This window comes from Salvia miltiorrhiza, chromosome 8, assembly GCF_028751815.1.
Source record: "Salvia miltiorrhiza cultivar Shanhuang (shh) chromosome 8, IMPLAD_Smil_shh, whole genome shotgun sequence".
NCBI lineage: Eukaryota > Viridiplantae > Streptophyta > Magnoliopsida > Lamiales > Lamiaceae > Salvia > Salvia miltiorrhiza.
The window spans coordinates 34931360-34944710 of NC_080394.1; the positions used below are offsets into that span (position 1 = coordinate 34931360).

The window sequence follows — 13351 nt, forward strand, 5'->3', positions numbered from 1 at the left end:
TTCATCTCTCCTCATCTACTACTTTAATTTAACAATAAGATAAAAAACAAAAATTAGAGATATAGTCTCCATATAGGGCACAATGACACGTCAATAAAAGCCACAAGTAAGTTTGTTTGTTTGCTTTTTTTTTTGTTTTGAAGAACAGCCACACGTTAGTTATCTGCTCTATAACACAAACGATCACCAAAGTTATATGTTTTGGTTTCTCAACTCTAAATGAGCAGTAATTCGCAAACTTTGCGTTAATTGGATTTTCAAATTCTCGCTGAATGAATTAGGTTATCAAGCTTTATACTATGAGAACCCATAAATGCCACCCACGATTGTCTGAATTCTGAAACTCAACATCTGAGCATCCAATTGAATCAAATATTTTTGCTGCAAAAATGGTAAATATTTTCAAAGATAAGATCTTTGCCCCACCTAAATCATACAACAAGCAAGAAATCTGGAAGATTGTTCAGAAAATAGGAATTCAACCATAAACAGAACTCACCGCATTACAAAATGCTAGTTCAATATTTTGAGGCTTTGGTTTCGTTCTAATCTGCAGCAATTATTGCATTCACTAAAAATAGTTAAGATACCACAGTTGTTTCTAGAGAAATATACTCTCCAGTTTTCGACACTCCCACTTGTTATAACTACATTATAGCATCTCAATCTATGCCGCAATTTTCATCCTTGATTGGCAACAAGGAAATCAAAAGGCTTATTTATCCGTTCCCATCACGACTAACATAACTCCCCCAACACACGTATTTGATCGATTTTACGGTGTGGCAATTGAAAAAAATTCACCAACAGGTTCGTGGAAATCGAAGAAGAATCGGATGCTGTCGACGTATTTAATCTTCGAGTTCAATAATCTTTACTACAGATGCATCTCCAACCTTCTGGCAGATCACAACTCGATCGTGTGACTTGATGACTCCTGAGGCTTTTCCATGATCAAGTGCTACCTTGAGAACTGATTCATTGGTTGCATTTGTAGACTCAGCCTATAAGCCAAGCAGCGATGGAGACAAAGCACAAAAAGCCAGCGTTAAACACGTTGACAACAAAACTTGCGGTGAAGAAACATCGCAACCTAAGGTTAAGAACGATTTTCTAAAATATTGCAGCACACAAAGAACTTACAGGATGGCGAGGATCAGCGAGCAGGGGGAAGAGACCTCGTACTAGAAGTGATTGCCTTGCCTGAACATGTTTAAATAAATAAACAAGAAAACATAACATGTCTTTGTATTTTTATGTTGTAAGATCAAACTGAGTGTCATTTTGTAAATAAATGGATAGATATTACCTCGAATGCACCACTAAAACTCCACTTCAACTGATTCGTCTTGAGCCTGGGAATGACAACTGATAAAACGGGCATTGTTGGCCTATACTTTGCTATCAGCCTGCACTTAACAGGACAGTGATTGACGCCAGAGACGAATCAGAAAATTATAAATATTTAGATATACCAAACTGATGGGTTACCTAGCAGCCCTTCCAGATGAGGTAAAACATATGATAACAGATGCCTTCACTTTAAGGGCAGCTCGAACCTAAACAAGATTCTGAAAGAATTATCTATACTATGCATGATTGGAAACACGTCAACAATACAAGGAATTGAGTAAAATATCTTCTTTTTGTATTGTTTTTGTTTTCTTTGTTAGAAACATACCGCTGAAGATGCAATAGATTCCAAGTGACTCATGGGCTCGCCAACAAATTTTACAGTCCTCTTGAAGTATTGGTCTTGATTGAAAACCTTCTCAGCCTGCATGGCAATTTGAAAAACAAAGGCTACTTTTTTTAAATACTGTGATTTCCAACTAGAGCAAAAGCTTTAGATTGCTATATGATCAAGTACATAGCCTAGTATCCTAAGGCTAGTAATCTGATTTTTGAAAAGTCTGCTACAAGAGGGGCAATCAAGTTAAGATGTAACCTTGGTTGACATTATACGCAATTAATGCAGCATACCAATGAAATTTCACATGCAACAATTATCAGTCGTTTCAAATACTTTTGTACACACTGGTGAACTTTCATATTATTTGAGGGGTGATGGGGGATCCAACTTGTCCCAATTATAATCCAGGAAAATTACAAAGTTGTAAGAAGAAAAGGCACCTAAGCCAGCCAAAGGAAACTTATAAAGATAGGAAGATTTTGAGTATCAGAAACAATAACATGCGAATGTGAATAAGTATCTTATGATGAGAATATCATGTGCGCTTACTTCAGCACAAATTCTGCCCACAGTAGAAATTGTTTCTACTGGGTATAGTCCACGTAAGGTCTCAGCTCCAAGAAGAATTGCATCACACCCTGTAAATAGTTATTGAAAATCAATCTCATGAGAGGAAATTAAGACAATGTAGTCCTTGCCAGTATTAACAACAAGGAAAATTTAACAATTGCTTTAAGAAAAACAAAAAAAAAGTAGATAAGAAGGCTTCTTCCAAGATTTAGGAAGCAAATCTAAAGAGAAAATGAGAAGAATTCTTCTAAGATTTCAGGAGAATGCAGTACCATCCAAAACAGCATTGGCAACATCAGTTGCCTCAGCACGAGTAGGCCTAAGATTGTCAGTCATACTATCAACAACACGAGTTACAACTGCTGGCTTTCCAGCCATGTTACACTTATAAACAGCAGATTTTTGGAACAAGAACACCTGCAAATACAGAAGAAAGCTCACTATGAAAAAGCAAGCAGGGAAGTGAAATATCATCAGATTAAGATAAATGGCATGTCGCACCAATACTTCAACAGTAAAGATGCATCATTCTGTGTTTTCTGGGTTAAATAAGTAAAGCCTAGACAGCTAAGGAGACGAGAAGTTCTCATTCCCAAGAATAACCCAAGGAAATATTTGAAATTTGGGAAATTGGATAAAACCAAGTGTTAGGTAAACAAGCAAGGTATTTACACATCATGGCAGATTTATAGTTAAAAATTGAGCCTATTGGGTATTGCATTAATGTATCACACGCATTAAACAATGAGGCAAGAGAATGCATGTTTATCCGTGGTAAGTTATAGCTGTTGGTGACTGCTCACTTCTGGTATCTTGTCTTTGGCGAGAATGGGGACAGAGTTCTGGAGAAATGGCTCTAAGTAGATTTTATACATGACATGTATGTGCTGTTGTAAATTCACCCTAAGATGTACTCTGTACTAGACACATTCAGGGGTTATTTTTACTCAAATCATATAAAAGAATCACAAAACTGACAAATAGGAATAGAATGCCATAAACACACAAATTCACGTTATAATGGAGAGGAAACACCCCCCCCCCCCCCAAACAATCCCTCTAGGAAACCCCCCCCCCCCCCCCCAAAAAAAAAAAAAAGAGTAGTGCTATATGGACAAAATTTGTCTGGACAAAAAAAGGTTAAATACTTTAAAAAATTTGGTTCAAACTTAAAACAAATTTAGTTAATTTTATTGTTTTCTCCACATTGTACTTTTTTGTATTTTTTTGACAATTTTTTAAATTTTAATTAATTTTTTGTAGTTTTTGTACTTTAAAAATAATAAAAATTAAAAAGTTTATTAAAAAATTACAATGTGGAGAAAAAAATAAAACTAACTAAATTCTTTTTTATTTTGAACCAAAAATTTTAAATAAATTTATTTCTTAAAGTATTTAACCAAATTTTGTCCAAATAGCATTACTGAAAAAAAAAGAACAATTATCATAACAGCTAACCTTCTCAGGTGGAAGATCTATCCCAAGATTTCCACGCGAAAGAATGATTCCATCAGCTTCCTCTAGAATCTCATCGAAATGGGTTAAACCCTGCAAAGTGAGGGAGTCATTAAAGGAAACTGTTTAACCCCCTTATCTACACCATACGTCATTTTCTGACACTAAAACAAACTGAAACAATAATAAGAAATGAAACAGAAATAGCTTTTGAAATTCACCTCTACATTCTCAATCTTAGCAAAAATTTGTGTCTGACTTAGATCACCAAGCTTGGATAGAAAATCACGGGCCTGTATCACAAGAATGCATCAGTAAATTGTTCGATCATAAAAATGCATGCAAACTTGTTAAAGTATTTCTTTTCATTTTCAAAGTTACCTCACGAACATCCTCTGCATGGCGGGTATAAGACAATGATAGAAAATCAATTTTGTTTTGAACACCCCAAGAGCTGATAAACTGAAGTAAAAGAGAATTATTAATAGAAGCAATACATTCAATCACATGCATACATAAATTGTAAATTATAAACAGGAAAGAAAAAAATATGAAGATGATGGGAAACATCTGTTAAGGTTCTAAGTATACATGAAATATCAAGTTACTGCTCATTGATCTCTATAAAGTAAAAAGAAAAGAGATAGTTTTAACAAACTACAATAAGAATGGAGGATGATGGATGAACAACGCATGAGGCTTAAGGATTGCGTGAAGAGAGAAGCCATAAAAGGACATCTCTTTAGCCAAATTAATATGAACAAGTACAACCATGCATCGCTTGTTTAATGATATAACTATATAAAGCATCACTTTCTCAATTTCTCTTGGATGCACAAGCATTTTTTGTTATACAACCAAGTAAGAAACTCACATCCAAGACGAAGTATTTTGGAAAAAACCTTTTACGAAAGCATTAGACAAAGGAAGCACAAGACATGCATCCCCCTTTATCCTACACAAACCTGTTTATCCTTATCAGACAGAGTTGGGAGTTCAATACGAATTTGAGAAGCATGTAATGTAAATAATGATCCAGCCAATGTTGCAGAGTTCTTGACTGCGCAGACCACATCATTGCCTTTTACTTCATTTACCTGCACAGAAAAACCACCAATATCTAGCAATGAAAAACCTCAAACATATAATTGAGAAATACCAGGCTAAAGAAGAGAGAAGAAAGCCTCGCTATGAAAAATGTAAATAAATGACACTAATTGATATCCACACTCTAGACATACCTCAAGCCACACAGAAGTGCTTTCACTTCCTGTAAATAGGTATTGGCCAATAAAAATGGTGTCTCCCTTCTTCACAGCCTGCGAGAATCCGAGAAATATGACTTAGTATAGACTAGGGAGACTAGTTTATAAAGAATGCGGCCACCAACCATGCTGAACGAATTTACACATCACAAAACGATAGATCCATTTGAGGAAAATGCAGCTTCAAATTCAGGGCATGATCAGGGCAACTACAGACTGCAAGAACTTACCTCAACATTCATAATTCATGATCCTAGGCTTTTTTTTTTAAATCCAGCACAGGACTTTTAACATTGGAACATAGAGTTCAAGTTTACTGTGGGTACTGGATATTTACAAAGTATACACACACAGACATAAACGAAAAGATCGTTTACTCGAAGGATTCCTTGATCCTGACCAAACTACTCCGTCAAAAGAGTGTTTTTCTACCTCTCTAGCAGGTCATTCTAGAATCAACTTTCTCATTAAGTTGCAAATGAACTAGATTCTATGTATGGATTTGTGTTTCTGTAGGCAGCCAGTTTCCCACATTCACAGTAACTAATTGAACCAATTAATTTCCTATATCTACACACACGGAGAGACACGGGCAAACTTTCCTTTCTCACAATGTGATAAAGTAATTGGGATACTTTGACAGGTTTTTTCATTGATATCCTGACGGATGTTAGCAACAAGAAATGATGCCAATTACTAAAACTGAAGACAGTTGAACGAAGTCGATAAATTTTTGCAAGGAATCCATATTTTTGGAAGGAAACAAACAACCAGCAAATGACATACTTACTAAAATCCCAACACATAAAGCTACCAGCTAATGATGAAGAGGATAGATGCATTTGAACCTTGGCGAGTCCAGCAAAGTTGATCGGCAAAATTTCATTCGAAGCTTCTTGACCTTGATCGGGGGTCAGAATGACATTTTCATCAGCCTTAAGTGTTATAGCCTTTTCCGCTTTATTAACCACTTGCAACTCAGGGCCCACTGTGTCTAGCATAACCTGCAAACAAAGAAAGTAAGAATCAACCATATACACTGAGTTCCCTCTCGTCCATTGAACTAAATTTGCTCCCCCCCTCCACCCTCCCTCCCCAAACGAAAAGAAACACACACACTAAATCTACTACATAAACTCCAATTTCATATCACAATCTTAATTCTTAAGCCAGGATTATATAAATCAGACAACAAGAGAAACATCATTAGAAATTGTATAAAGAAATCCAATGAATGATTTAGATAGAGTAATCTAATAAAGTAATATACGTACAGCACAGAGTTTCTTAGTGCTCTTAATCGCAGTCTTCAAATTTTCTAGAGTTCCCTGATGATACTCGGCATCACCCAACGAAAAATCAAATCTCGCCACTGCCGAAACAGAGAGAGAGAGTAAGAACTTCATATAAATCAGAACACTGACCTCATCAAAAAGGGAACTCGATTCAATTACCAGTCATTCCAGCTTTAAGACAAGCAGAAATAACATCGACGGTTCGTGAGCGCGAGCCCAACGTCCCCACAATCTTCGCCATTGCGGGGAAGAAACCCTGCGGCCAAATCGTTCATGCAAATATCAAAATCATGCATGCGCAGATCTATACAAAATTTAGAATCTCCAAACACACACACTAACCGCTTTGGATGGCTCCAGAATGGAGGCCATGCGGATTGGCTCCTCGAGCAGCAGGTGATTCGAATGCATCTTTTTCGAAATTGAAATTCCCGGCGAATAATTGATTACACTGGAAGACGAAGAAGAAAAATTGAACGGTTTGGTCTATGCAGAGAAAAAAAAAGTACGATACCACTACTAGTATTCTTTCATCAATTTCCTGTTTTAGTTAATACTTCTGTGTTTTATTTAATTTTTTTTTTCTCTCTCAAGTACTTCTGTGTTTTATTTCACAAATTCTCCTATGCACGTGCACCCGGGTGTGCAGTGTCATTTCGACAATATGATAGTGTTATTTAATGTTAGTATTATTTCAATATAGTATTAATGTCATTTCGCGACAATGTTATTTATATAACATGATAGTGATCATTTAATGTAAGTGTTAGTGTCATTTTGCATCACGGTGCACGGTGCACCCAGGTGCACAGGAGACCACCTCGTTTTATTTTATGCTTTACGTTTTAAAATTATCCAAATAATGTTTTGGTCCAAATTTATGTTGGCTTCATACTAGTAATTTTTTTGGTTCGAAAAAAGGATCAATAATTTTTTTGGTTCAATTTCTAAAGAAAAATGTTGTCAACATTCGGTAGGGGTGTTCCTCAAAAAAAAAAAAATATATAGGTAGGGGGACTTTGAGGAAAATGAGAATTGGTTAATTAATTGCAAATTATTTTATGATTACGATAAAAATTGTTTTTTAACCAAAAACTTGATAAAAACTTTTTTTTATATTTTTATTTTAAAAAATTGATAAAAACTTGTATAAGTTCTTCTTCGCTATAAATTTAGAGAAAAGTGATAATTTTTTCTAAACAAAAGTAATATTTGTTGGTTAATATCTAATAACAAAACTGTCAATGTGTGAGATTAAAAAATTGTCGTAACCTTCTTATATAAAATAATATTTATATTAAATAAAATTACACTTATCAATATAACTCAAGAGTGAGGTTGTCTGATTCACGCAACAGTATAATGAATGCTAGTGTGACCATAATGCCCAGCAGACATGAGCAAAATGATCGCCGTAGCTTCCAACTCAATCGAGATATGAGCAGAGAACGTGATAGCCAGTCTGAGACTCTTGAGTAGAGCAGCTAACTCAGCCTCAAAAGTGAAAGTAACAGTACAAGAGGTGCAGAAAGCAATAAGGAGAGCTCCAATGTGATCATGAACCACTCTTCCACCCGCACCACACTACGTCTGAGAGTCGTAAGATCTATCAGTATTCAGCTTCACCCAATTAGCAACATAAAAGCCCTCTAAAACAGCAGGAAATTTACTGTAATACAAACTCCAATCTATTGTGCCTCTCAAATATTTCATTAAACGATAAAGTACAATCCAATAATAATTACTAGGACTGTGTGTTTGACGACTTAAACGACTCACGACATAAGCAATGCCAGGTCGAGTGGAATTCATCATATACATAACACTTTCACCTTTATTTTTAGTCAGATGCATACTAGAATCATAAGGTGTTCTTGCTAGAGTTAAATCATAACACTCAAAGCGTTTTAAGATTTTTTATTTTTTATTTTTTTTCCACATAGTGTGATTGACTTAGTGAAATGCCTTTTTCAATTTTCCTCAATTTGACACCAAGAATAACATCAGCTTCACCGAGATCTTTCATTTTTAATTTAGAAGATAAAAAAATGTTTTGTTTCTTATATCACTTCAACAGTCGTGCCAAATATAAGCATGTCATCAACATATAATCATATAATCACATAATCAGAACCACGCATATTGGTATATACGCACGAATCAGAGTTATTCACAACAAATCCATAAGAAATTATAGTGGAGATTGTTTAAGGTTGTATAATTTTTTTTTCAACTTGCACACTTTATTCTCATGTCCAAAAACCACATAACCTTCGTGTAGTTCAATATATATTTCCTCTTCCAAATCTCTATTTAACAAAGCCTTTTTTACATCCATTTGATGTATAATCAAGTTATGAATTGCAGCTAAAGCTACTAAAGCTCTAATAGTGGAGATTTTTGCGATAGGAGAATATGTGTAGAAATAATCTATGTCTTTCTTTTGGAAAAATCCAACAACTACCAATCTTGCCTTGAACTTATCAGTTGTACCATCCATTTTTTTTTTCTTTCTAAAAATCCATTTATTATTTAGAGTTTTACAATTAACAGGAAACTCAACCAAATTCCAATGTGTCGTTACTCAAAAGAGATTATAATTCACTTCGAATTGTTTCTTTTCAAAAAATAGCCTGTACACAAGTTATAGCTTCAATATAAGTCCTTGGAACCTCAATAACAAAGTATAGAGAAACAACATGCTCATCAATTAAATTTGGATTCTCAATCAGGTAAGCAAGAAACTCAGGCCCATAAGAAGTTTTAGTTCTCTCTCGTTTACTTATTCTAGGTTTAACATTATAACACCAAGATTTTCATGCTCATTATTAGAAGAACTAGACACCTTGTCATGCACATTAACAGAAGAGTCAAAATCTCTTTGAACATTACTCTTTAATGAAAAAATATGTTAAAAAAACTCAGCATAATGACATTCAGAAATAACTTTATCATTAATAGATAAAAATCTATGTGCAGTAGAATTGAGAGCATAACCAATAAATATAGCATCAAAAGTTTTTGATCCAATGTTCGTTCTTTTTGGATGAGGAAGACAAACTTTAGCTAGGTAACCCCACATTTTTAAATACCTTAAATTAGGAGCAAATCCTTTCCACAATTCATACGCCGTCTTGTCTAGTCTTCTATGAGGCACCCTATTCAAAATATAGCAAGCAGATGACACAACATCCCCCCACATGTTGTCAAACAATCCTAAACAATTAAAAGCATTGCATTCATCAGATTATTTAAAGTTCTATTTTTTACTTTCCCATTTTGTTAAGGAGTATTAAGAGCACAAAATTCATGTACTATTCTAGTTTTTTCACAAAAATCCTTGAGAAAAGTAGTGCATTATTCTCCTCCTCTATCTAATGTAAGCCTCTTAATCTGTATGTTTAATTGATTTTCTACTTCAGTTTTGCACTTAAGAAATAATTCTACAGCTTCATCTTTAGATTTTAGGAGATAGATTTTGGTGTAACACGAATAATCATCTATGAAGCTCACATAATATTTGTTTCCACCTCTACTAACAGTACTTCGAAAATCGGCTAAATCAGAATGTATAAGTTCAAGCAACTCAGTCTTTCTATGCTCAATAGACTTAAATGACTTTTTGGCAAATTTAGCTTCTACACATATTTCACACTTAGATAAATTATGTAGGTCCAAGGCATTAATTAATCCAAGTTTCCGTAGTCTTTTAATTGGCCACTAGTTGTTTATAGATGAGTTACATCTATTTTTAATAAAGGAAAGCAACAAAAGATAGTTCCCTTTCTCTAACTCTAGTAGCCGCTAACCCCAACCCTCCATTTTTGGAGTACGGGCTTGGGGTTGGCTACAGGCAACAACTCTAATTGAACGCTAAATTCAAGTGTCCGAGCCTTCCATGCCAAAGGTTGTAGGATTCAGTGACATAAGCAAGCCTAATACTCTTTTCATTCATGATTTCCAAAGCTACATTGAGATAAAAAATACCATTGCCCTGCAAATTTATTGTTTCTAGTTAACATGACTTTATCAGACTCAAAGACAATTTACAAGTCGGCTTTGTTAAAGAAAGCACCCGAGACCATATTCCTACGCATAGAAGGAACATACAATGCATTTTTCCAACATAAAGTTTTTCTCGACATCAATTTAAGCATGATATTTCCTTTACCGAGAACTCCAACCACGCTAGACTTACCCATGGTGACGAATTCTCCTTCTCCAGCTTCTTCAAAGTTGTGGACACAAGTAATTTCTCTCAACTTCTTCAGCTAGATAGGCTTGATTTTTATTTGTTACGGGTCTGTTTAGCGGTGGTCCTCGACGTTGTAGGCATTGATACGCCTTGTGTCTTGGAAAGCCACATACATAGCAAGTGACTTTCATATTTTTCTTCATGATTTTTTTATCAGCTTGGCTTCTTGACAAACTGACCATTCTTAATTCGAAGCAAATCGACTCTTATTATTTCCTAAAGTAGCACTAGATTCAACCAAGTTAGCATTAAACGAACCGACATGACTAACAGACTTATCTTTGAGACAATTCGCCTTCTCTGTACACATATGGCTAATGAGTTCTTGCAAAGTGAGATCTCTTTTCTTGTGCTTCACAACTGATTTATGTAGTCAAGCGGGTATTTCTCAAGCAATAAGTTAGCTGCTTAAAGTATTTTGCACATCTTCATCCCCTCGTTCATAACCTCAGATTTTCATATTCATGAAGTTGATCTATGATAGGCTTGTCATCCACCATTTGAAAGTGCAGCCGTTTTCCCACTATGTATTTATCTCTCCGTAATCTTCGGCTCCATACTTCTTTTCAAGCTGGTCCCAAATCTGCTTGGCTAATTTCATGTTGACGAACAAAGCAAATAAGGTGTTCGTCGTGTGATTCAACAAGTGGCCACGAATAGTCTCATTATCCTTCTCAATTTTTCTTTGCGCTTCAGCGTTCGTTTTCATTACAGATGGTTCTTCCGGCGTATTAGTTGTGCCGGAGCCCGAGACAGAGTCTGGAGGAAAGAAGTCGTTGATGAGAACATAGTCGACTTCGAGTTGTTTGAAGAAAATCAAAACCTTTTGAGTCCAACGGTTCGATCCATCAAGCGACTCTAGTTTGGACAGATCGGGCAACGACCTTGGAGTGGAAGAGGCCATATAAAGCGTTTTCAGATTGTTAGTTCAGCAAGCTAAACATCCATACTTCAGTCTAATGCTCGACGAAAATCCCAAAAGAAAATAAAAACAGATCTGCAATAACAAAGACACAACAAACGTACATAAATTGTTCGACAAAGTGTCAGAACGAAAATCAGAACAAAAAAAAGAAAAAAAGGATCGTAGGTTGCGGTGTGGATGATCCCTGCCCTGAAAACAATTTAGGCTTACTTTATTGTGCTAGTCCCGTTTGTTGGAATATAAGAATATATAATGGAGAATTTATTTAATTGGTAGGAGGAAATTTGGAGAAATTGGTTGTGGACGTGTGTGTGCTTAGAAATTTGAGTGGGAGGATTGTAGTTTACTAACACAATCTTTCTTCAATTCACTTCATTACTTTATTCACTTACATGGTTACATATTTATAGTGGTAAGTAGTAGTAGCTAGATAATTCCTACATTATCTAGAATTCTCTCAACTATTACATTCTCTAGAACTCTCTATACACTCTAGATTTCTCTAAATCTAGCTATATCTTCTTAATTCTAACTTATTCTCAATCATTCTACAATGCTCTTATTTTTCTATCTCATTCTCAACTATTCTAGAATACACTTTAGAAAATATCTATACAAATCAAGTTTATATTCCAACACTCCCCCTTAAACTTGATTTGTCATTCTGAGCAAAACTCCGAACTTGGTGAAATCCTTTCCCGACGAGCCTTTCTTTATATTTTTCAACTTCACCTTTTGAAATTCTTCTTAACCTTATGCACCCACTTGACTTCAATCACCTTGTGCCTTTCCGGTAGTGTCACGAGCTCCCACGTATCATTCTTCTTTATGGCTTTGATCTCTTCGTCCATTGCAACTTGCCAATTTTCACTATTTGCTGCTTCTTTAAAGCTAACAGGTCCATAATCAGCAGATAGGCAAAACAAGGTGAGATCTTCTAACCTTTCAGTGTCCTCATATATCTCGTCCAAATTCCTTGCACGTGGTGTGGCTCTTTCATTTAAGAAAGATGGTGGCGAGTCTTCAGTAACTTGTATAGGTGAAGCTGGTGGAGTCACTACCTCTTGTTGGACTTCTCCAACTTGTTCGACTGTCCTTTCATCTTTGAATTGTGGGATGAAGGTGAAGTCACCACTGGGATTAAAATCTCATACTCCTTCTTCGTCGAACTCCACGTTTCGACTTATCACTGTTTTCTTGGTATTTGGACTATATAACTTATAGCCTTTAGAATTAGAGTCGTACCCGATAAAGATGAATGGTTCACTTTTATCGTCGAGCTTCTTCCTTCTCTCATTTGGTACATGCACGTAGGATTTGCTCCCAAATACCTTTAGGTGGGAAATTCCTGGCTTTCTCCCGCTCCAGGCTTCTTGTGGAGTCATTCCCCACACGCTCCTTGTCGGCGATCGATTGGACAAGTACACCGCGCACGCCACTGCTTCAGCCCAAAACTCTTTAGGCAGATTCTTCGTCTTTAGCATGCTCCTCGTCATTTCCATGATTGTCCTATTTTTTCTTTCCGCCACTCCATTTTGTTGGGGGGATCTCGGAACTGTCAGGGGCTGCCGAATTCCATTTGCTTCGCAAAATTCTAGAAACTCCCTTGATGTGAATTCTCCGCCTCGATCGGACCTTAGGGCCTTGATTTGACGTCTGCTCTCCTTTTCGACGACAGCTTTGAATTTCTTGAATGCATCAAATACTTATGACTTCTGCTTCAAGAAATATACCCATGTTTTTCTAGAAAAATCAGCAATGAAGAGTAGAAAATAATTATTTTTACCGAGGGAACTTGGATTTATTGGCCCACACACGTCAGCATGAATCACCTCCAGTGGCTTTTGAGCTCTTGAGCTTGACTCCTTTGGGAATGGCTTTCTGAACTGCTTC

The 13351-nt window shown here is 35.9% G+C and overlaps 1 protein-coding gene across 2 annotated transcripts; it reads right to left on the reverse strand.

The window, feature by feature from the left end:
• Nucleotides 1–538: 538 nt before the first annotated feature.
• LOC130997909 (pyruvate kinase 1, cytosolic-like) lies at nt 539–6875 on the reverse strand. 2 transcript variants are annotated; one of them, XM_057923333.1, is made up of 16 exons: nt 6621–6875; nt 6438–6534; nt 6258–6355; nt 5832–5987; nt 4960–5037; nt 4684–4815; nt 4100–4180; nt 3940–4011; nt 3722–3811; nt 2536–2680; nt 2243–2331; nt 1682–1777; nt 1492–1559; nt 1310–1409; nt 1144–1203; nt 539–1004 (listed from the first exon to the last, which is right to left on the reverse strand). In XM_057923333.1, exons 1-16 carry the CDS (start codon nt 6687–6689, stop codon nt 852–854), a joined length of 1584 nt encoding a protein of 527 aa, XP_057779316.1. In that variant the 5' UTR covers nt 6690–6875; the 3' UTR covers nt 539–851. The 2 variants fall into 2 exon arrangements, 1 of the variants encoding a protein (XP_057779316.1); XR_009093251.1 differs by lacking the exons at nt 539–1004; nt 1144–1203 and having other exon boundaries at nt 1378–1409; nt 1492–1571; nt 6621–6826.
• Nucleotides 6876–13351: the final 6476 nt, after the last annotated feature.